Source organism: Ranitomeya imitator, chromosome 7 (assembly GCF_032444005.1).
Source record: "Ranitomeya imitator isolate aRanImi1 chromosome 7, aRanImi1.pri, whole genome shotgun sequence".
Classification (NCBI taxonomy): Eukaryota; Metazoa; Chordata; class Amphibia; order Anura; family Dendrobatidae; genus Ranitomeya; species Ranitomeya imitator.
Genome location: NC_091288.1, coordinates 32,246,329 through 32,271,656, shown reverse-complemented (window position 1 = coordinate 32,271,656; position 25,328 = coordinate 32,246,329). Strand labels below are relative to the sequence as shown.

The window sequence follows — 25,328 nt, the reverse complement described above, 5'->3', positions numbered from 1 at the left end:
TCTTCCAGGATCTACTATCGTACCTGGAAGGCTTACTTTCGTTGATGCGAGTCCAACCGCTTTTCACTTATGTCCTTTTTCCCTGCCTTCCATTTGGTTTTCCTTTGGGCAGGACTGGATTCGGGCTTCGCTCTCAGTTCCCTAAAGGGCCAGGTTCCTGCGCTCTTCTTCCCTTTAAGAAGACTTTATCTTCTCAGCCACAGGTTAAGACCTTCCTTCAAGGAGTAGTCCACGCTGTCCCTCCGTACAGGGCCTCTGTGGATTCATGGGATTTAAAGGTTGTGTTGGTTGTTCTTAGGGGTTCCCCCTTTTGAGCTTCTCAGGGAGTTTTCTCTGTCAGTTCTATCTCGGAAGGTGGCTTTTCTCAGGTCCATCTCTTCGATCCGCCGCGTTTTTGAGTTGACGGCCATTTCCTGCCGACCTCCTTTCTTGATTTTCCACCAGGATAAGGTGGTCCCAGGCCTCCGCCTTCCTTCCTTCCTTCCTTTCTCGAGGTGGTTTTCATCTTTCCACCTCAACGAGGACATCGTTCTACCTTCCTCTTGTCCAGCTCCGACTCATCCTCTGGAGCGATCGTTGAACAGGCTGGACCTCGTCAGGGCAGTGAGGATCTCCCTGGCTAGCACGGCCGCTTTCCGAAAGATGGATTCTCTTTTCGCCATCCCTGATGGCGTGCGTAGAGTCCTGCCGGCTTCCAAGGCGACGATTGCTCGCTCGATCAGAACGGCAATTTTGGAAGCTTACCAGGTCAAGCACCCAGGCAGTCGGCGCTTCCAGTGCGGTACGTCACAGGGCTTTCGCCGACGGCTTTGCAAAGCGGCAACCTGGTCTTCCATCCACACGTTTCGCCGAACTACGGCGGACTCCAGCCTGGGCAGAAGGATCCTGCAGGCGGCAGTGGTGAGTCCTCTCACCTGATGGAAGTCTGTTTTTCCCACCCCAGGGACTGCTTTGGGACGTCCCATGGTTCCTGTGTCCCCCAATGAAAGGCGATAGAGAAAACAGGATTTTTGGTTGCTTACCGTAAAATCTGTTTCTCGGAGCCTTCATTGGGGGACACAGCACCCTCCCAAGTTGAACAGCTCTGTTTACTGTATACGTTTGAGTTCTTTGAACACTCTTTGGGTGTTTGAATCTGTTAATCTGTGAAGCGCCGTGGATTTTGTTGGCGCTATATAAAGTTTATTATTATTATATTATTATTCTTTCTCTTTTACACGTTGCTTCTCCTACTGCTTTCTCACTAACTGAAGATCTTTCTTCCTGTCGGTGGGGTGTACACTGCACAGGAGGAGCCAACTTTTTTTATATTTGCATAGTGTCAGCCTCCTAGTGGCAGCAGCATACACCCATGGTTCCTGTGTCCCCCAATGAAGGCTCCGAGAAACAGATTTTACGGTAAGCAACCAAAAATCCTGTTTTTTCTACCACACTTCACTTCTGTTGTTTTTGCTATTTATTAATTTTATAGAAAATGAAAATATTTGGTCGGGATTTCAAAGCCAGTCATTCCCCAGCTTATTCAAGTGGTCTGATGGAACGGAAGCACAATTTACATACTGGGATCTAAAAGAGCCATTACCGCCCTTCAATATGACTCCGAACTGTGTGTCCTTTTCTGGACAGGTATGTATCTTTTATACTTGTGTTGCAATGCTACTACAGAAGCTTCTCTTTACGGCACAGTGCGTTTTGCTCATTTTTACTCTTTACGGCACAGTGCGTTTTGCTCATTTTTACTCTTTACGGCACAGTGCGTTTTGCTCATTTTTACAATTATTGCTGCTTTAATCATGAATATGTTGTAAGTAATGGTAAGCGAACATGCTTGGATAAGGTGTTATCCGAGCAAACTCGTGTCCTAATCGAGTATTTTCGGCGAGCTCAGAAAAAACATGCTCAAGTCGCCGCACCTGCATGTTTCACGGCTGTTCAACAGCCGCAACACTTGAGAAGGGATTGCCTTTTTGTTAGACGATCCCCGCACCTGTTGCAGCTGTCGAACAGCCATGAGATATGCAGCCGTGAGGACTCCAACATATTATTTGAGCACGCCAAAGTCACTCGGTTAACACCTTATTCGAACATGTTCACCCATCATTAGTATTAAATAACTTTTTGGGGGTTCGTCTTGGGGTCTTTTCCATCTAAATCCCATTTTTAAGGCTGGAGCAGTTGAGTTTAGGGAGTACAATGTATGCTCCATTGGACTCCCTTTGTGCTCCTTTTGGATGGAGTCTGTCTTTACTCTGTCGCCTCATTGGGGGACACAGGACCATGGGTGTTATGCTTCTGTCCACTAGGAGGCGACACTATGCATAAAATGAAAAAGATTGACCGTGGCTCCTCCTCTGCAGTATACACCCCTGGACGGTGTCCGCCTTCTCCAGTTTTTGCACACCAAAAATTTTTTTTTACTCCGTTTTTTTCCAATGGGATTACAGATGAAGAAAAGTGGGTCTCCTGCGAGACTCCCGGCATGGCTCCTTCCTCGGCCCCCTATTATGGGGTGCCCAGTTGAAGTCGAGATGGCTATTCCCCATGTCGCTCCTTCCCCAGTGCCTCGGGTGCTGGTTCGAAGTCGAGACCCCCCCGTCCTTCCCCAATTCCTATTGGTTTCTGGGTTGAGGTCAAGGCGAGGAAGAAGCCCCCTGATGGTGACAGCAGCACCCTCCCTAATCCCCCTCTGGGGGCATTAGGTTGAGACGCCTCAGGTAGGGCCGGTACAGGCAGCAGTCTGCAGCTCCCATTTTAGGCGTGCTCTCCAATGTAGAGGGAAAGGAGCACAAGCGAATCTCAAAGTTTCACCATTGGCTAAAATGAGAATCACCATAAAAATAAAAAAATATGTATATTTTATTGTAAGTGTTTTCTAACCTTGTCTCTAACAGACTGGTCGCTGGCAAGTGAGAAACTGTTCAGAGCCATTGAAGTCCATATGCAGGAAACCTGGTATAGTAAAGAATGCCACCAGCTCCGACTCAGGATGTCCTCCAGATAAGGTAAATCGCTTCGCCATCTTACTATTCGCTCCTTGGCCAAAATAAATTCACTTTAAACAGTACAAACTAGCTGCTTTTAGGTGGCTGATGTCTTTTTAACCTTTTTGTGCCTCATGCCATATACTGTATTTCCATCATGAAGCGGAATCAGCACAGAGCAGGTGCCAGCAGTGATGTACAGCCAGCACCTGTTTCTAACAGCAGTGATTGAAAATACGAAAGCACAAAAATATGAATTTTTAGGCACGAATAGAATAAATATATGCAGGTGATCATGCCGTGAAATGGACAGCGTTCTATGCTTAACAGATGTCTTCCTGCCGCTCCTCCACCCATCACACTGTAACTTAAAACACTTAGAAAATCTGCAGCAGCATCCCCCTCCTCCCTGCTAGGAAAGCTTAGCCTTTGACCATGTTCTTAAGAAATATCCACGGTCACGAGATTTCATCCTCCGCTAACTCACGTGGCTCTTATATTAGAACAAAAGCGTACAATAAATTACTATCTGACGTCGTGACATGACCCGTTCTGTATTATCGGATATTAAACCTCAAAATAGCAGTGCAAAATAAACATATTTATTGCGCCTCCTTTATCAGTACTGTGTAAAAGAGAAAAAATTTTTGCCCATATTAACCAATCAGAACTCTGCTTCCATTTTTGACTGGTGGCTGTGTTAACATGTAAGCTGTATTTTGATTGATACAATTTTTTTTTTGAGCTTTTGCAAAACTTGTATTATGATTGATATATTTTTTTTATATTATTGACAAAACTGGGCATTTTATTATTATTTTTTTTGTATATGTTTGTTTAATGTTTAGAGGTTAGTGGATCTTTGTAGTCATCAGCCAATGAGAATCGCAGAGAGGACTTGCGGTGGGAAATTGAGTGGGTAAGGTGTCATCCTTCCAGACCCAAAGTAACATGAATTTTATTTATTTTTCCTTTTGTAGAACTGGAGAAAACATGGAGAATACTGCTACCTCCTCAACACAACAGAGGTGTCATTTGAAGCACAATGCAACCTCACAGTTATGAACAAGTAATAATTTTTGTTTGTTTGTTTTTAATGCTTAACAAAGTTGAGGTTTTTGTTTTTAATCCTAATGCTTTATCTTCAACTTTTTTTTTTTTGTTTGTTTGGTTTTTTTTTTTCCTTCAGGTTTGAGCAGGAATTCTTGAACTCCTTAATAATAAAGCAGAATAATATTGAAGGGAAATATTTCTGGACTGGTTTGCGAGATGTGAAAAATACTGGAGATTACTACTGGGAGACCGCGAGTGGAACAAAAGACCCCACCTATTCTAACTGGAACACCCGCCAACCAGGTAATCCCATGTTTCTTCTTATGTATGCTTACAGATATTTAGAGACACCTTTTGGGACGTTTTTTTTGCAGTTTATTTTATACATAAACCATATTGCAAAAAATGAACTCTTAAGCTCCTAGAACCTCACAGTACGTAGACTGCAGAATGAGTTGACTCTGACTCTGTCAGTGAGCTTCTTCTGACTACCTACATTGTAAATTTTCTTCTAAGCTGTTTTATGGCCAGTTGAAACTTGAACTTTGATTTAGTGATAAATCAACTTAGAAGATTATTCAGGAGAAGAAAGACATGCGGACGCTCACAGATTCTGAATATTCTATATCCTGTCATACATCTGTTTGGGGCCAAACTATATAAATTCTGTGGTTAAACCTAGTAACTTACGGTAATAATGATTTTTACCCAATAAATGCTGACATTTAAAGAATGTAATTTTTTATTTATTGGACCTGCTTAGGTCCATTTCCTTTAATAACAATTTTCATTTTAATCACGGTTTAGTGTCCTCATAGAGCAAATATAAGAAACTTTGTAATAAATCTTTTCAGAGGAATTTTTCTTTTTTTTTTATTTCCTCCACTTTTTAGCCACTTTATCCCACTCTTTGTTTCTTAATTCCTCATCCTCTGTGGAAAAATTGCAAAAATTGACTGTCAGCAAAGTGAGGGGGAAAAAAAGTGACCGCCGTCTACTGAAGTCTAATGAGGGGCGCAGAGAGACAGGGCTGCCGTTGCTTAATGTTTTATCCTCAGTAAGGGTAGTGTCTGGTACGACCGGTTTTTCCACATTCGAGAAAAATTGTGCTATTATTCTGATCGGAGTGGGAATAGTTTTTCTCGCACAAGTAGAGACAAAAATTCTCCACCTTTCTCACTCTGTCAGTCCGTGAAAATCAGACCACTCTCGGGTGTCATAGATCTGGTGATTTTTTTTTTTTTTTTCCTCCACGTAACCATAGATTTGCATTACCGATTTTGGATCTGACCCTCTTATAAAAAATTGGACGGGTCTCTGATATTTTCTGCAGACCACTCTGTCCGAAATAAATAAATTGAACCTGTTCACAGTCCTATGGAGTATCGTAGGTACGAGGGCTATCTGCGGAAACCATGGATAGCGGTTTTATGTGAAAATCGGTCGGGTGCACGAGCCCCTAATGTTGTATGATGATCTCCATACGGTTTCTGAACACATCCTTCACATAAACCGAGAGCAGAATCCCTCGTGTCTGTGTGTATGGGAGACATCGGAGCAGCTCTTCACCCCACCAGCTCAGAGACAACTGAAAATTAGAGCAGGCTAGGGAGTGGATAAATGTAAGAGACCAATCATATAATGATCAGAAATCCATGTAATAACACGATGGCTTACTGTATTGTAAAAATGTACTTCGTTACCTGTATAACTATATGTGGGCGATGTAGAAGTGAGGGACCAAGTCATTTATGTTCTGGTTCAGGGTTGTCATTTCACATAATTTTCATTAAGTGTTGCTTGCACCCAAAGTTCAACTCACAAATAATAAAAATGTGTCATTTTTATTTAATTTTTTTCCCCCTAGCATTAGCCGGGAAATGTGTTGTTATGGCCACCGGAGAATCTATTGGAAAGTGGGAGGTCAAAGACTGTAACGCTTTTAAAGCTTTGACTATATGCAAAAAAAGAATTGGCGCAGCAGAAGAGGAGGAGAAGCCGAAACCCCCTCCCACCACATGTCCCGATGGCTGGACGCCTGGAGCAGACCTATATTGCTACAAAGTATGAGATCATTCGAAGTATGATGACATTTGTTTTACACAGAAATATAGATCAGATTTCACATTGCAAACTGCAGACCTGATGAGAGTGCTCTACTTACTCTGAAAATCCATGTCAGGATGGCGGTATAATCTTCATTGTCCTTCTTTCCGACTTCTGAATCTCTGCCCATCTAGCCTGATTGTCAGCTCCTCAGTGTACCTCCTCCCTGCTGCTGCTGAAATCTCACACTGCTCAGTAAAAGCTGCATCTGTCAGTCAGTCTGGGGGGTTGTCAAGGACTTGGTACACTTGGGTTCATGAGCGCTTTCACTTTAACATTGGGATTATACATGCCATTTTGACATGGATTATAAAAGTAAGTACATCAGCTACATCAGGTCAAATATCTATTTAATAGCGTTTGTAATGCAAAATACCCAAAAACAGTATCCATGTAAACCTCATCCAAAAATAAGCCCTCACCCAGAACCAGATCCTGAAAAATGGAAACGCTACAGGTCTCGGAAAATGGCGACAAATTCAAAAACTTGCATACAAATTACGGAATTACTCTGTCGCCTCATTGGGGGACACAGGACCATGGGTGTTATGCTGCTGTCCACTAGGAGGCGACACTATGCATAATCTGAAAAAGATTATAATAACCACTTAAATAGAAAAAAAACCTATACCTGTTTGATATCCACATTCTCGTACTGACCTGGAGTGTCCATAATGGCAGGTCAGTTTTACCATATAGTGAACATGGTAAATAAAAAATTGTGGAATTGCACTTTGTTTGCAATTTCCATCGTACTTGGAATTTTTCCCCCCCCATTTTTTTTCAGTACACTATGTGGTAAAATCAATGGTGTCGTTCAAAAGTACAGCTGGTTCCGCTAAAAACAAGTCCTCATATGGCTATAGTGACAGACAAAAAAAAAGTTATGAAGGGGAGGAAAAACGAAAAATGAAAAATTGCCCAGGGGTGAAGGGGATAACCAACTTTGCTAAATTTAAATCCCATAGAAAAATATCTATTTCTTGGTTTTGATAAAATTCTGCTTTTTTTTTTTGCAGCTGTTTCATAAAGAGAGACTTCTGAGGCAGAAAACTTGGGAAGAATCCGAGGGAATTTGTGAAGAGTTTGGCGGCCACCTTGTCAGTTTTTCACATATGGAAGACCTGAACAACTTGTATTTATTTCTGAAACCGGCATTGGGGTATGCTTAAAATTAACCATTTGGCCTTCGAGCACTTTTTGTTCTGTTCTTATTGGAAAATACTTTTTTTTCACTATAGGTCAAAGAACTGACAGGCAGGTAGTTGCTAAATACACACTGCTCCTGCTGGCAAATCGGCAACTTCCTCTGATGTCACATCAACAGAGCAGCAACTTCTCTTCCACTCTGCTCTGTTGACGGGGCGTGACTGCCGATGTCATGCTGATTGACAGCCGCTTCCCCACTGCCTAACTACAGTGACGCAGCTGTCAATCAGCATGACGTTGGCAGTTACGATCAGTCAACACAGCAGCACTGAAGAAGAAGAGCTGCTCTGTTGATGTGCAGCAGCTAAATCTTTAGCAGGAGCGGTGATCACTCTGAGCAGGCGCCGGATAGAACAGGCGGGAAGATGCCTCTGTTAGCAGCTACCTGCCTGTTGATTTTTAGGACCATAGTAAAAAATAGAATAAAATGGTCCTGGACAACCACTCTTTCAGTCTTGAGAAAAATGTAAATGTGGAGTTTTTTTGGCTTTTTTGTTTTTATATAGGCAAAAATGCTCCAAAAGACGCCCAAGCCTCCCCCAGGGTTTTTTTTTATTTTTTTGCCTTCCCCTAAACTTCCTTTTACTGTAAAATATGAAGCGTCTCCCAAGTGCAAAACACCTGAATTATGACCCGCTCACTTCTTTGCATCATTTGGCATTTTTGGAAACTTGAAGACGTAAAAGATACTGATGCGCCTGAACATGTGATCAGCGGGTCCTAGTTACATAGAAATGCAGATGTTCGTTCTTTTGATAATTTTCTGGGCACTTTGGGTGGACGTACCCTTAATCTGTTGATTTCTTTATTACCAGTTCCGGTTCTACCCGATGGATCTGGCTGGGGCTAAATAAAAGAAATCTGGGAAGCTGGGAATGGAGTGATGGTCGTCCCGTAAGTCAATAACTCGCACTCAACCTCTTTCTCTCATTTGTGTTTGTACTAAACTTCCGGGAAGTGAAGGTCGGAGGAATTGGTGGCTTAACCTTTTAGTGACCAGACCTGTTTTTTTTATTTCTTGAAACACAGGGCTGTTTTTTTATTAATTTTTTTTTGAGCAGTTTTATTTGTGCATAAAGTAAAAAGATAATTCCTCTCTGTTTACTTTTTACTTAATTGTAATTTCCTCTTTATATTTGACCCTAAAATAAACAAATAAGGATTTCCTTCTGTTGCTTTGGTCGTCTTGATGCATAATATGGGTGATACATTACATACTAACAAGTTTTGCCAAATAATCAACATTAGGTTTTGGTTTTTTTTTTTTTTTTGTATTTTAACCCTCTGTTATATTTCGTCCAAAGATTTCCTCTACAGTACTGAGTGATTTTCAGGAGGAGGACTACGCTCTCCGGGACTGTGCTGCATTGGAGGTGGGTTGCGCTGTGTACATGGACCCTGGCTGTGCTGTTGGGATGAACAGTTCTTCCAGTTCTTAGTCATTAGTTGTAAGGCTTATCTAGACCAGTTATAAAACTAGCGATAGTGTCTGATATGGAATCCGCACGACGTGTAATATGCACACTATTAGGATTGTGCTCTGCTAGCCGGTTTGTTCAGTCTTCACATGCCTGGCTCTATGCAATCATTTTATTTTACAGTTTTACAGTGCATTGTGAAAGTATTCGGCCCCCTGGAACTTTTCCACCTTTTCCCACATATCATGCTTCAAACATAAAGATACCAAATGTAAATTTTTGGTGAAGAATCAACAACAAGTGGAACACAATTGTGAAGTTGAATGAAATTTAATGGTTATTTTAAATGTTTGTGGAAATTCAAAAACTGAAAAGTGGGGCGTGCAATAAAAGTGGGGCGTGCAATATTATTCGGCCCCTTTACTTTCAGTGCAGCAAACTCACTCCAGAAGTTCATTGTGGATCTCTGAATGATCCAATGTTGTCCTAAATGCCTAATGATGATAAATATAATCCCCCTGTGTGTAATCAAGTCTCCGTATAAATGCACCTGCTCTGTGATAGTCTGTGATACGGGAGCAAACCCCTGTAGGGTGCATTCATCAAAATGTTTTTATGTTGTTATTTTTATTCTATTTTATTTTATTTTTTTTCTAAATATACAGATAAATTTACCAAAACGGATGTATTGGATGGGGATTTTGGACCAAACCGAAACAACTTATCGACTAAAACCATTTCACTGTGATGCAGAGCTCGAGTGGGTGTGCCAGGTTCCTAAAGGTGGGCTTCCCGCAGACTCCATCCCTGTTTGACAATAAGGGAAGCAGACGAACGTGTGAAAAATCGTCCGAGTTTCATCCAGTAAACTCGAACAATTTCCAACAAATTTTCATCAGTGTGCCATCCGACTGTTACCCGTATTCATACATTTACCCTAAAAATGTACATGATCAAATACAATTAGGTTACTAGGCTAATAGAAATGTAACTGTAAAAATTAGATGTCACTCGGATGTTCCGTTTTTGTTTCTCGTTTTTGTTTCTTTTTTTGCACACTCATATACTTGGATGTGTGATTCTTATCCGAGACTTTAAAAAAAGTAGGGCACACTGTGATTTTTTTTTTTTTTGTGTGTGTGTGCTTTTGGTCTAAGTTTATCTTTGAGCTCTAGATGTCAAGTCTTTTTTTCTTGTGGAAGTCTGCATTTCTGAAAAGAATAAATTGGTCAGAAAAAGGAATCGGTCTCCAGGATCAGTATAAAACAGGAAATTAATGGCATTGTCTACTACTGGAGAATTTTTGCTTAATCCATCCAACTGAAATAAAAAGACTCGTCTTCCGCAGCAGCACTATTACAGCAATTTTTTTTTTTTTTGCAGCACTATTCCCGGCAAGTCACGTGATATAGTTGTGATATGGCTGCTTCTGTTATTATGTAAATAACCTTTATTATATTTCTACATTTTTCTACAATTCAGCATCTCATATTATATGTGTTTTACTTTTTTTCAAGGTGCACCTCCGAAAACCCCAGTTTGGTATCAACCAGGTAATTTTAATCCTAAACTTTTTAAAGGTTTTTTTTTACATTTGTTTTCTACTCAGGTTTTCATTTTGTCTTTGGCTTTTTCAGACAGGAGTGGAAGATCGGGTGCCTCCCTTATCATCGAAGGCAGCGAATATTGGTTTGTGTCGGACACTCACCTCGGCTACAAGGAAGCCTCTTTCTATTGTGCCAGCAATGGCAGTGAATTGGCCACCATCGATTCTACCACTGCAATGAGGAACATACAGGAATATTTGAAAACTAAAGGTTCAAACGTGGTAAAAACAAAATTGTCTGTAAATTAAATATTTAAGTTTTCTGTGTGTGTGTGTATATGTACATGTATGTATGCATGTATGTGTGAGCTGGACAGCAGAGTGAAGGCAAAAGGGCCAACAAGTGCTAAGCATCTCTGGGAACTCCATCAAGATTGTTGGAAGACCATTCCAGGTGACTACCTCTAGAAGCTCATCAAGAGAATGCCAAGAGTGTGCAAAGTAGTCATCAAAGCAAAAGGTGGCTACTTTGAAGAACCTAGAATATAAGACATAATTTCAGTTGTTTCACACTTTTTTGTTAAGTATATAATTCCACATGTGTTAATTCATAGTTTTGATGCCTTCAGTGTGAATTTACAATTTCCATAGTCATGAAAATACAGAAAAATCTTGAAATGAGGTGTGTCCAAACTTTAGGTCTGCACTGTGTGTGTGTATATGTATGTATGTACGTACATACATATATATATATATATATATATATATATATATATATATATATATATATATATATATATATATATATATATATATATATAATGTATATATATCTATCATACCCAAGTATAACCGACCCTCTAATTTTGCCACAAAAAACTGGGAAAACTTAATGACTCGAGTATAAGCCTAGGGTGGGAAATGCAGCAGCTACCAGTAAGTGTCAAAAATAAAAATAGATACCAATAAAAGTAAAATTAATTGAGACATCAGTAGGTTAAGTGTTTTTGAATATCCATATTGAATCAGGAGCCCCATATAATGCTCCATACAGTTCATGATGGCCCCATAAGATGCTCCATATTAAAATATGCCCCATATAATCCTGCATAAAGGTTAATAATGGCCCCAAAAGATGCTCCATAGACACATTTGCCCAATATAATGCTGCACAAATATTGATTATGGCCCCATAAGATGCTCCATACAGACATTTGCCCCATATAGTGCACAAACGTTATGGCCCCATAGAGACACTTGCCCCATATAGTGCTGCACAAACGTTATGGCCCCATATAGTACTGCACAAACGTTATGGCCTCATATAGTGCTGCACAAACGTTATGGCCCCATATAGTACTACACAAACGTTATGGCCTCATATAGTGCTGCACAAACGTTATGGCCTCATATAGTGCTGCACAAACGTTATGGCCCCATATAGTGCTGCACAAACGTTATGGTCTCATATAGTGCTGCATAAACGTTATGGCCCCATAGATGCTCCATTCAGACACTTGCCCCATTTGCTGTGGCTGCGATAAAAAAATCACTCACCTCTCGTCGCTCAGGCCCCTGGCACTTTCAATATTCACCTGCTCCTCGTTCCGGTGCCGCTCCATCTTCAGCGTCTCCTGCACTGCCACTGACGTTCAGGCAGAGGGCGCACACTAACCACGTCACCACGCCCTCTGACCTGAGCGGCACTGCTGAAGACGGAGCGGCGCCGGAACGAGGAGCAGGTGAATATCGTGCAGGGCTCCCCTCCCCGTTATACTCATCTGCTCCTGGCGCAGTCCCTGCACGTCTGTTCCCCGACGCCGCAGCTTCTCCCTGTACTGAGCGGTCACCGTTACCGCTCATTACAGTAATGAATATTTGGCTCCACCTCTATGGGAGGTGGAGCCGCATATTCGTTACTGTAATGAGCGGTACCATGTGACCGCTCAGTACGGGAAGAAGCTGTCAGCGCCGGGGAAAAGACGTGCAGGGACTGCGCCAGGAGGAATAGGTGAGTATAATTAGACAGCCCCCGCCCCCCCTCCCCTGCCGACCCCTGGGTATGACTCGAGTATAAGCCAAGAGGAGGACTTTCAGCCCAAAAAAATGGGCTGAAAATCTCGGCTTATACTCGAGTATATATGGTATATAATAATATAAATATATATTATTATTAATGTGTGTGTATATATTGGCACTTCGAGACGGGGGCATGAGCTAGCTCCATCTAAGAGAAGCGCATGATCCACTTGCAAGCATGCGCTCCTTACCTAGGAGACCGACCACCACAGACGTGTCAAGGTTCTGTACACTGCAGAATTAAACATTCCTCGATAGGACGTACATTACAAAGTTTTGTTTTTCTTACAAGCACGTTGCAATTGTACCTATGTAATAAGATGAGATAATCCCTTTATTGCCAGCACCAGTCACAGAGGTGTCCCTAGAATCTGTATTCTACAAGCCCGGTCTATAGGGTACCTAATCTTCTTTTTTTATTTTGTATCTCTATCATGTGATGGTATAAGGCGCTATGTCTAGAAAAACTGTGAAATAAAGGCAGCCTTGAAAAAGCACAGATATATATTTTCTTTTTGTTTTCTTTTTTTTTCTCAGTTACAAGCATTGATGCAAAACTGGTGGATAAAGTCAACTGATTTCAGACGTCACCGTCCGTAAGTGCAGCTTCAGCATTCACTGGTTCATTGCAAACAGCAGAAAACAAACTGAAGAAGAACAATTTTAATAGCTGGATGCAACTAATGCAACAAGTGGTTTCTCCAGCATCAAAATTCTACTACTAGTAGTGGACAACGCCTTTAAATGATTAATCAAATCTTCAGAATTATTCAACCCCCTTTAATAAAATTCTTCACATACACATTTTCAAATCAGGTGTTGTCTCAAACAGACGTGATGCAACTAATCAAAAGCTTCTACTTCCACCCGGTGCGCTTGAGATAAATCACATCAAATACCTGGACTGGCCATGGACTTGTTCACTGGGATGTTTGATTGCACGTTGGTAATCTGGAAGTCAATAGAATGATCCAAAAAGTTAAGAGGAGAGATCATTTCCTTACATCCATTAGTCCAAATCCGTTTAAGAAAAAGCGGGATATATATATACGTGTATGTGTGTATTGATGGTTATGTCATTAATGGTTGCCATGGCGAAGATTGTCATAATAGGTTGCAATGGTGACGGTTATGTCATAATAGTTGCCATGGCAACGATGTCAGAATGGTTGCCATGGCGAAGATGTCATAATGGGAATATGGGCACGGAACTATGGGATGGATGATGCGTGATGGGTATATGGGCACAGGACTATGGGATGGAGGATGTTTATGATGGGAATATGGGCAAGGGACTATGGGATGGAGGACGTGTGATGGGTATATGGGCACGGGACTGTGGGATGGAGGAGGATGTGTATGATGGAAATATGGGCACGGGACTATGGGATGGAGGATGTGTATGATGGGAATATGGGCACGGGACTATGGGATGGAGGATGTGTATGATGGGTATATGGGCACGGGACTATGGGATGGAGTAGGATGTGTATGATGGGTATATGGGCACGGGACTATGGGATGGAGGATGTGTATGATGGGTATATGGGCACGGGACTATGGGATGGAGGATGTGTATGATGGGTATATGGGCACGGGACTTTGGGATGGAGTAGGATGTGTATGATGGGTATATGGGCACGGGACTATGGGATGGAGGATGTGTATGATGGGTATATGGGCACGGGACTATGGGATGGAGTAGGATGTGTATGATGGATATATGGGCACGGGACTATGGGATGGAGGATGTGTATGATGGGTATATGGGCACAGGACTATGGGATGGAGGATGGGTATATGGGCACAGGACTATGGGATGGAGGATATGTATGATGGGTATATGGGCACAGGACTATGGGATGGAGGATGTGTATGATGGGTATATGGGCACAGGACTATGGGATGGAGGATAGTCATTATAATTTGTTATAGCCACAGTTAGTTACTATGCCCGGGCAACCCCGGGCTCTTTAGCTAGTTTTTTTTAATAGATTTCAAATAGTTATTGTGAATAAGATTCTTACAATTCTTCTTACTGTCTGTTTCTTATTTTAGGTTAGTGCTTTATCGAATGTTCAGCTCAGGTAACAGAGAGTGCAATAGTATTTCTGCTCTCAGCCATTTTCCAGGTAATTTATTCAGACAAGATTATTATTTTTTTTTCATTAGAAGTGCTTATCTACATTGCAGAGATATGGGTTATAAAGTTCATGTGCTAATTTCCTCTAAAACCAAGGGGGCATTAACAAAGATTCTTCTCTGGGGGCTGTTACTTTTTCCCCTGTATGACGTTGCCCAATCATAAAATCAAAAGCAGGAAGCGTCATGCAGTGGAAAAAGGAAAATTTGCCTGAGAATGAGTTATGGTATGACACAGATCTAATTACGGTCGATTACTTGCAGGAGGTGAACTGTGGTGGGTTGTGTAATAATGTGCTGGAACTTGGGATAGATGCAGAGCGGTTTATGTGACAAGCGCTGATCACACACTACAGCTCTTATCTCACAGCATAACAGTGTCGGCAGAGGAGAGCTGCAGTGTGTGATCGGCGCTTGTCAAGTACAGCACTATACATTATTCTCCAATGCGTGGGATAGCTGCAGAGCGGTATTTGCAATGACACTTAGCTCTGCCCTCCTTCCTCACAGTAATCGCTAGCACTGAGCTCTGTGTTACCTGGTTTGACCGGAGTCTTGCCATATCACACAGAGAAAGCTGGGTATGACCTTCTCTGGGGGAATTTACTTTTTGTTCTCCTGTATGACGCCTCCGGCTTATGATTTGGCAACATCTTACAAGGGAAAATGTAAACTCCCCCAGAGAAGAATCTCTGCAACACACACACACACACACACACACACACACACACACACACACACACACACACTCACACACTCACACACTCACACACTTTGGCTCCTGGTTTAAAGGGGAAATTGGCATATAAACTTAAAGATTTATTCGCAACTAAGTGGAAAAATGATAAAACAAACAAGATGTCAATCAAGGCTCAGTATCAGCTAGAGTACGTTGACTGTGTACTACATAATTCCCTCCCAGATTACCTACTTTTTTTTCCCCCTTAATTTCTTTTGTGCAGCCCATTGAAATAGACAATTTTAACAACAACATGTTTTGTCAGGAGGCATTACACAGGACTGTAAAAGCATGGTGTTAAGGCCCCTTCACATTTAGCGACGCTGCAGCGATACCGACAACGATCCGAATCGCTGCAGCGTCGCTGTTTGGTCGCTGGAGAGCTGTCACACAGACCGCTCTCCAGCGACCAACGATGCCGGTAAACATCGGGTAACTAAGCGCAGGGCCGCGCTTAGTAACCCGATGTTTACCCTGGTTACCATGCTAAAAGTAAAAAAAAACAAACACTACATACTTACCTACAGCCGTCTGTCCTCCAGCGCTGCGCTCTGCTTCTCTGCTCTCCTCCTGTACTGTCTGGGAGCCGGAAAGCAGAGCGGTGACGTCACCGCTCTGCTTTCCGGCTCACAGCCAGTACAGGAGGAGTGCAGAGCACAGCGCTGGAGGACAGACAGCGGTAGGTAAGTATCTAGTGTTTGTTTTTTTTAACTTTTAGCATGGTAACCAGGGTAAACATCGGGTTACTAAGCGCGGCCCTGCGCTTAGTTACCCGATGTTTACCCTGGTTACCAGTGAAGACATCGCTGGATCGGTGTCACACACGCCGATCCAGCGATGTCTCCAGGGAGTCCAGCGACGAAATAAAGTTCTGGACTTTATTCAGCGACCAACGATCTCCCAGCAGGGGCCTGATCGTTGGTCGCTGTCACACATAACGATTTCATTAACGATATCGTTGCTACGTCACAAATAGCAACGATATCGTTAACAATATCGTTATGTGTGAAGGTACCTTTAGTTTCTTTTGCAAAAAGTTAGTAATAGGCATAAAGTAAAAGCACAATCCATGTAACTACTGTATTTTCTTTTTTTGTGTGCATAGTTTTTAGCTTTTTCATCTTTTAACCTTTTTTTGTTTGTTTGTATCTCGCAGACCAGTTTAAGCCAATAAATTGCAATGTGAAGCTCCCATTTATATGTAAGAGCCAAAACATTTCTCTCCTGGAAATAATCACAAACAAAGTTATCAACTCTTCTGGAAGCTGTCCGAAAAACTTTACATTGTTTGGAGACAAGGTACATGATATAATGAAGACGGATTATTAATACTTGTGATCCTGGCATGTTGAAGGCTAATAATGTTAAGATTTTTTTTAATTTTTCCTTTTTTTAAATTTGCTAATTTTTCCTGTGACATAGTTGTATAGAGGTTTGTTTTTTTTAATGGTCAAGTTGTTGTTTTTTTTGTTTTTTTTTTATGTCAAAATGTAATGATATATCCCTAACGATACATCAGTACTTGATTTTCTGTTTTGAAATTAGATCGGTTACAGAGTGCAAATTTACCAGTAGGACCTTAGTAGTTAGTTTCCCCATTTCCCTTGTAGTTCCCAGTTCTTCCCTTTCCTAATCCTCTCCACCTTCTCACCCCACCTTCCTCCCTTATTATAAAAACTTCAATGAAAATTCATTTGGAAAAAACTAACATTCAATTGTATTATACAATGTATTGAAAAACTGAAAAAAAAATCTAGATGAGGTGAATGGTGATAGAAACACAGTTGCTTCTTTCATTTGTATGGCATTCATTGTGTGGTTCACTGTCCAGTTCTGCACAATTACAACAAAATTAAACTTGTACAGTGCTTTTTTTTATGTATATATTTTAGTTAAACCATTTTGAGATAAATAATGATATATTGACTCATTGCTTTTTTTCTTGCATTTTTGTATATGAGGTGCAGCTATCAAAAAGCAGCAATTTTGTAGATAATCTTATATTTTCATAGACCAGACGTTTATGGACATGGCAATACCGAATGTTATATTTCTTCACATTATATATGTACGTGCGGTATGTGTATTCATATACACATATTTCAATAATTGGAAAAAATAAGACCTTCAGTATTGCCTATGTCTATGAAAATGTAAGATTATCTACAAAATTGCTGCTTTCTGATATTATATGATTTTTTTTTCTTATTTTATAGGGGCCTCCAGTAGGTTCAATGGCAACCCATCAGCACCAAATGGCCACAAAGGTCACGTCATGGCTGATGGGTGACTGCGTGGACAAGCCACGTCCTAAATGTGTTTGTGATTTTACAAGGGCATTTAAAGGGGTTGTTATCTATCCGCAAAATAGGTGAAGGTCTGACTGCAGGTACCCAAACTGATCCCCAAACGGGGAACTTCTATCCACGTTACAAAATGGAGAAGTAGGTTGGACGCTCAACTGCTATTTCATTCGCTGTTTATGGGCCCCGTTCTGTCGATTTTAGCGTGAATCCCAATGGTCAGACCTGCACTGATCAACAAGATATCCCCTATCTTGTGTTCACCGGATAACCCCTTTATGCGGTTAAACAGAACAGAGCTGTTAGAGGCAGGTGCTGGCTGTATAATACAGCTGACAACTGCACTGTATGGAGCGGGCTCAGCTCCAGGGCTTACTCCATACAACTCCTTAACATAACAGTACTTCATGCAACAGGAAGGCACCTATTACAGGTAACATCATTCTGGCAGTAGGACTACATTAACTCTGTAAGTCATTGTTTTTTTTGTTTTAGTGCTTCGTAAAAGTTCCTGAGCAAAACCTGACCTTCTTGGAAGCATCTAAATATTGCAGTGAGCACGGGGGCACTCTTCCTTCAATTCTGAACCAACATGAGCAAGGTAAGGAGGGAGTGCACTGTAAAGTGTCGAGTGTCCCTGTGACTATCAGGAGGGAGTGCACTGTAAAGTGTCGAGTGTCCCTGTGACTATCAGGAGGGAGTGCACTGTAAAGTGTCGAGTGTCCCTGTGACTATCAGGAGGGAGTACACTGTAAAGTGTCGAGTGTCCCTGTGACTATCAGGAGGGAGTACACTGTAAAGTGTCGAGTATTCCTGTGACTATCTTCCTAGACCTAAGAGCTCCGTAGTAGAGTAATGGCATAGTCGTGTTCTTACTGCCCGATAATCCAAAACCTTTGATAATCTGGCACCTACCAAGCTCCATAAATACAAGCGCAGCACTGAATTAGCAATATCCCCCAAGACCAAGAGATGTCAGGATTATTTCTTTTAAATCTTTGTGCAGCTCAAGTTACTAATCTGTTGCCTTTTGTTTTCCTACTGTAGATTTTATCACATATTGGAGTTCTAGCATGCAAAAAAAATTCTGGATCGGCCTCAGAATTGGCTGGCATGCTTACACGTACAACTGGCTGGACGGCAAAGATGTCGCCTACACCAACTTTCATCCGCTGTTACAAGGAAGACTTAAACTGTTTCAGATTGATGTAAGGGCTGGGATTTAGAAGTTCAACGATTGCAAAACTAGTTGTTCTCATTCCTAAAGTTTCTTATTTATTTATTTTTTTCCCAGGATAGTAACATGGAAAAAAATCTGCAATGTGTGTTTTTTCTTAATGATCCCAAATCAACATTTGTTGGGACGTGGGACTTCACAGCTTGTTCAGATCAGCAATATGTGTCCGTCTGCCAAAAATTTGCAGGTAGGAAAATGTAATCTTTATTTGTGAAAAGAAAAGCATTTTAAGAGGGATAAGGTGAAATAAAAACTTTAACTACAAATAAAGTAATTATTGCATATTGTTTGTGCAAAATTTAGTATTCAATGTTGATTTGTTTTTTGAATAGTTTCCTCTAAAGTCCATTTTTGGCTTGTGTAAAATGTATTTTTTAAAAATATTATTTACTTATGTATTCTTCTCATTTTACTTCTATTTTTATTACCTTATATTGTATCCACTTATATTTTATAAGTAATATAAACATAAAATATGATTCATATCTGAAGATAATATGAATATACAGTAGCATGCAAAATTTTGGGCACCCCTGGTCAAAATTACTGTTATTGTGAACAGTTAAGCAAGTTGAATATTGAATGATCTCTAAAAGGGCTAAAGCTAAAGATGACACATTTTTGGGGGATTTTCAGCCAAAAGAAAAAGCTATATTTTCATCTTTTACATTTTAAAAATTCCAAAAAGGAAAATGGGCCGATGCAAAAGTTTGGGCACCCTTAGAGATTTGTGTGCTCAAATAACAGTGATCAAGACTTCAGACCTTAAATAGCCTGTTAGGGTTACATCTTGTTCACTATCATCTTTAGGAAAGTCTAGGTGATGCAAATTTCCCAGCTTTATATAAACCCAGTTGCCTCTAAGCTTGTGCAAAAAACAGCAGCCAGGGTTTCTTCTAAGCAGCTGCCTAGCACTCTGAAAATTTAAAATGGTGGAGGCCCACAAAGCAGGAAAAGGCTAAAAGAAGAGAGCAAAATGTTTTCAAATTGCCCTTTCCTCAGTCCGAAATGTAATTTAAAAATAGCAGTTACCAGGAACAGTGGAGGTGAAGATAAGGTCTGGAAAACCAAGCAAAATTTCAGTGAGAGCTGCTCGTAGGATTGCTAGAGAGGGAAATCAGAACCCCCGCTTGACTTCAAAAGACCTTTAGAAATATTTGGCAGACTCTGGAGTTGTGGTACATTGTTCTACTGTTCAGAGACAACTGAACAAATATGGCCTTCATAGAAGAGTCATCAGAAGAAAACCTCTCCTGTGTCCTCGCCCACAAAATTTAGCGTCAGAAGTATGCGAAAGAACATCTAAACGAGCCTGATGCATTTTGGTAACAAGTCCTGTGGATCGATCAGGTTAAAATACAACTTTTTAGCCACAATGATTAAAGGTATGTGTGGATAAAAAAAAAATGGCACAGAATTTTGGGTAAAGAACATCTCGCCAACCATTAAGAATGGAGTGGATCAATCATGCTTTGGGGTTGTGTTGCAGCCATTGGCACGGTGAACATTTCACAGGTTGAGGGAAGAATGGATTCAATGAAAGTCTTGATGCAAACATAACGCCATCTGTAAAAAAGCCGAAGATGAAAAGAGGATGGCTTCTACAAATGGATAATGATACGAAACACACCTCAAAATCCACAATAGACAATCTCAAAAGGTGCAAGCTGAAGGTTTTACAATGGCCCTCACAGTCCCCTGATCTGATCACCATTGAAAATCTGTGGCTAGACCTCAAAATAGGAGTGCATAAAAGACGACCCAGGAATCTCGCAGAACTGGAATAATTTTCCAAGGAGCAATAGATGAAAATCCCTCAAACAAGAATTGAAAGACTTTTGTCTGGCTACAAAAAGCATTTACAAGCTCTGATACTTGGAAAAGGGGGAGCAACTTGGTACTCACCATGCAAGGTGCCCAAACCTCTGCATCAACCCATATTCCTTTTTGTAATTTTTTAAAATGTAAACTATACATACATACATACATACATACATACATACATACATACATACATACAAGTATTTGATCCCTTGCTGATTTTGTACGTTTGCCCACAAAGACATGAACAGTCTATAATTTTAAAGGTAGGGTAATTTTAACATTGAGAAATAGAATATCAAAAATAAAATCCAGCAAATCACATTGTGTAAATTTATTTTCTCTCTCTTTCTGTACTTGTGTGTGTGCCTTGCTCATGTTTATTGTATTTGTCTATATCTGCCCCTTTCTCATGTAAAGCACCATGGAATAAATGGCGCCATAAAATTGTATAATAATAATAATGTATCATGTATATGTGGTGTATTTAAAGCTGCATTATATATGTTATATATGCTATATATATATATATATATATATATATATATATACATACATACATACATACATACATATATATATATATATATATATATATATATATATATATATATATATATATATATATATACATATATACTTTTTTGCATACTAATTTTTGATTATTATTTTTTTCTGGATCTTCTTCAGATAAGGGCGGCACAACTTCACAGACTGTGATTCCAGAAGAAGTAGAGTATAGAGATCGAAAGTATAGATTCATTCAAAAAAACATGACCTGGTACGAAGCCGTGTCTGAATGCAAAAGCAAAAATATGGAGCTGGTCAGTATCACGGATCAGTACCAGCTTTCTTTTCTCACAGTCACTGTTAGTCAAGTGGGTCAGCCGATGTGGATAGGACTCTCTAGCCATGATGTAAGTTTTTCAGCTTTTTTTCTTCTGTCACTTTTTTTTTTAGTTTGCATTTCATGTGCATGTTCAGTAATTATTGCTGATTACTACGGTGTTCTAATGTTCCAGGATGGGATCCACTACAGATGGCTTGATGGCAGCCTGGTTACCCTGAATCGCTGGTCAGAAGAAACTCAAGAGGAGGATTGCACTTTTATTTCTTTACATGGGACTTGGAAAACTGAGATCTGTGACATCCAGCTACCTGGGGCAATTTGTCATGTTCCACCAGGTAAGTTTTTGCCTTATTTTTTGTAGTGGGTAATGTCTGACTGGTTACATTACCATGAACGGTTGGACCTGCATCTGATGAAGTTGAATGCACTACTTTGTCATTTTTGCAGCTTGTCGTCAAACTAACGGCAGAAAATGACCTTTCAGGTTCCACATTGGGGAACACATAAGATCTTGGGTGTTTATTGTTGCCTCTTGGAGGCAGATACTAAGGATTACACTTGAAGGAAAATCTTGTGACGGAGACAGCAGACTACCCCCGTCTGGATGTGGCCAGACCAGTACGTCTTTACCTGTTGGTGACTGTTTGCCAAATACGCCTTCATAGAGGTTTCTCCACCTCTAAGGCTACTATCTCCCGCTGAATACATTCTGCCATTATAGTGACATATTGGTCTAAGGACAGAGTGCCTCCACTGGTGGTTAAGGTTCACTCCACTCAGTCAGTGGAGGCCTCCTGGGCCATTTGTCATATCGGGCTTCAATTCTGCAGCTCTATAAGGTTACGATGTGGTCCTCCATTGATGCATTCTCAGAGTTCATATCTTCTCGTTGGCAGATGGAAGTCTGGATAGAAAGGTGTTTCGTTGGCAGTTGCCTGAGTAATAGCATGAGGCATCTGACTTACGGTACTATCCTTTTACCTTTTGTTCTGGCGCTCTTCTTTTTCCCATCCCTACTACCGGTTTGGGATGTCCCATGGTCTCGTGTGTCCCCCAATGAGGCTCCGGAGAAAGGAGGATTTTTGGTACTTACCGTAAATTCTTTCTTGTAGCCTTCATAGTTGTCCTTGTTTGGACATGTCTTTCTTTACTGTATGTTGCTTCTCCTACTGCTTGTTGACTAGCTGAGTAGTTTGGTGCCAGTAGGCAGCTGTACCCTGCCGAAGAGGAGCCAACTTTTTTTTTTTTTCTTTAAGCGTAATTTTTCGCGTCAGCAGTATACACCCATTGTCTTCTGTGTCTTCCACTAAAGGCTTTGAGAAAGAGATTTTACAGCAAGTACCAAAAATCCTCCTAATATTTAAATCAGGTTTTTGGCATACATTTATTTTCAAAAACAAATTTGCCACTGTTTTCATTTTTTATTTTTTTTAATATCACAATCTTTCTTTAAAAAAAAAAAAAAAACTAAAAATTAGTAACCCTTCAATTTTTACACTGGCCATTGGGGATTTTTTAGATTCATACTTTGTTTTTAGAAGAGCTATTATCGAAGGCAGGTTTACAGCGACAGGTAACACCTCCATACACAGCGGAAAAATACAGGATCCACCAATCACAACATTTGATGTCATACTTGTTCCTCCTCCTTTTACCTTTGCACACGCTCAACAGATACCTCAAAAAGATGGGGTCAGGGTCTGATCATCGGGGCTAATGTAAATGTGTTATTTCTTTGAAAGAAAAGGGAGTTAAAGTCTAGAAGAAAAAAAAAAGCACCAGTGTGAAAATTTCAAGATTTCTGTTTTAATTTTATTTTTTTAATACAGATTGTAGAAAAAAACACTGCAAAAAAATATATTTAAGACAAAAACCTAATACTAACAAATCAGTCATTTTCTGCTAATAGTTCCCCTTTAAAAAAAAAAGTTGCAAAAATGCAAGGTGCCGTGTACATTCTAATAAGGGATTATTTTTAACTTTTTGCATCTTTTTTTTTCCCCCGAATGCTAATTTGTTTTTCATATATATTTTGTAGAAAAGCCTGCAAATAAGGCAGAGGCCAATCACACAGACTGTCCTCATACAGTCGGGAAAACCGTATGGATTCCTTACCGAAATAGCTGTTATGCTTTTCTTTTAACACACAGAAGATGGCTACCGAGTGGATCAAAGTATATCTGCCACACAGTCCGTATGTATCGGTCATTATAGATTTTTTTTTTTTACTGCAGTGCAAAAAAATAGATAAAATTCTTAATGACTTGATAAACCTGTCGGTAAGTGACTGTGAGCTTAAAGACTTCACTATCTTGCAGACCCGGATGCCTTTGTTCTGAGCATCAGAGACGAGGACGAAAATACTTTTGTTTTTAACCATCTGCAGCCGTACGTTGACTTGGCCAAGTGGGTTTGGTTGGGACTCATTTATGATAGAAGTGGTAAGTCTTGATCATTATCGTTAAGACCGGAAATTCTTGATCGGTTCAAAGAAAAATTGCAGTAAGGCCAAATGCCTACCGAATAATTCTGATGTTTGCAAAAGGTCCTCAGTACCTTTTACTGTGGGGGTTTCTAAAGGGTAATTGCAGCTTTCAGTAAACTTTTGACCTGTTCTAGTGGAAATTGAAAAATGTTGATCTGTGAAGTCCAGGCGCTGAGATCTCAACTAACTACAGAAATTGTTATTTTTGGGTAGACTGGGCTAGCTAAAGATGGACTTATAGACTCGACTCTCCCGGCCGGAGGGTGACGGTTTCTTATAAATATAGTAATCTGTCACGCTCTGCTCTAGAGTGTCACCTGTCCAGTCCATACATTGCCGTCCTATTTATATGGCTGTCTGACCACAGACCAGGGGATATATTAGCACATGTGCCCTCACTGACATGTAAGGTAACAACATTTCGGGCCTGTTACATCAAATCGTTTGCGCTAAAAAATAAACTGGCACAAAATTGAAGCAAATATCACTGAACTTAAAAAGTTGGCAGAATTAACTGTAGAAGGTGTGACATAGTATGGCACAAAAAATCCTACTACTCCAGTACATGTAAATAATTAGATTCGAGACACATATATGAGTCCGCAGATGGACAGAACAACACTCCACTAATAGTATATAACATCCGAAAAAAGGAGTCACGAAACTGCCACTTCAAGTATAAAAAGTAACACTATTTATTAACAACCTTATAAAAAGCTCAATGTACATACATATAGATAGGGTAATTATTGTGAATCACGAATAGGGTAACAAGACCAACAGACACAACCAAATCAGCGGCTTGAGGTCTCAGGTTCACTAGAAGCACATATGTAATAAGTAGTATTCCATAGCTCGTCCAACTCAGGACCCATATAGACATATAAATCAAAAAAACATACAGGACTGGACCTCACCCATGTCAGCTGAGTTGTGTAGGTAGCCACGCCAGCCCCTACGCGCGTTTCGCGTAGGCTTCTTCCGGGGGCTGTACTGCGTGTGTCCCTAGCAGAGTATATAAAGAGCCACCGCACCTGAAGCTCGTAATAGGGCATAAGCGTCGGCGCATGCGCATATGACCACAGCGCCCGAACTAGCATCACAGCCCGGCCTTCCGGGCAGAGCGCCGAGCCAGGGAGCCATAACCATGGCAACCCTGACTCACGCGCCGGCCCAATGGAAGCCTGCGGCGATGCACCGTCACGCTGTGGTCACAGTCATGTGCACAAGCCCCAACCAAGAGAGCAAAGAAAGTGGATGTAAGTGTATGTGTGCGTTACATAATATGGGGAAATACCAAGATAAAACGTATTAAAGTGCAGAGTGCTGTGCAAGATGAATTCATATTTCCCTAGAAGA

The 25,328-nt window shown here is 40.7% G+C and overlaps 1 protein-coding gene across 1 annotated transcript in view; it reads left to right on the top strand.

The window, feature by feature from the left end:
* The window catches only part of LY75 (lymphocyte antigen 75), an 86,505-nt gene that overhangs the window by 36,768 nt on the left and 24,409 nt on the right, over positions 1-25,328 (top strand). Inside the window, exons 8-28 of the mRNA XM_069733023.1 lie at positions 1,472-1,626; positions 2,892-3,002; positions 3,962-4,050; positions 4,171-4,337; positions 5,902-6,098; positions 7,160-7,302; positions 8,165-8,243; positions 8,654-8,722; positions 9,433-9,550; positions 10,285-10,320; positions 10,405-10,595; positions 12,930-12,988; positions 14,451-14,524; positions 16,430-16,572; positions 18,072-18,177; positions 18,624-18,784; positions 18,871-19,000; positions 21,325-21,551; positions 21,657-21,819; positions 23,523-23,678; positions 23,803-23,925. Coding sequence (XP_069589124.1) covers positions 1,472-1,626; positions 2,892-3,002; positions 3,962-4,050; positions 4,171-4,337; positions 5,902-6,098; positions 7,160-7,302; positions 8,165-8,243; positions 8,654-8,722; positions 9,433-9,550; positions 10,285-10,320; positions 10,405-10,595; positions 12,930-12,988; positions 14,451-14,524; positions 16,430-16,572; positions 18,072-18,177; positions 18,624-18,784; positions 18,871-19,000; positions 21,325-21,551; positions 21,657-21,819; positions 23,523-23,678; positions 23,803-23,925 — 2,697 coding nt within the window. The remainder of the gene's footprint in view (positions 1-1,471; positions 1,627-2,891; positions 3,003-3,961; positions 4,051-4,170; positions 4,338-5,901; positions 6,099-7,159; positions 7,303-8,164; positions 8,244-8,653; positions 8,723-9,432; positions 9,551-10,284; positions 10,321-10,404; positions 10,596-12,929; positions 12,989-14,450; positions 14,525-16,429; positions 16,573-18,071; positions 18,178-18,623; positions 18,785-18,870; positions 19,001-21,324; positions 21,552-21,656; positions 21,820-23,522; positions 23,679-23,802; positions 23,926-25,328) is intronic.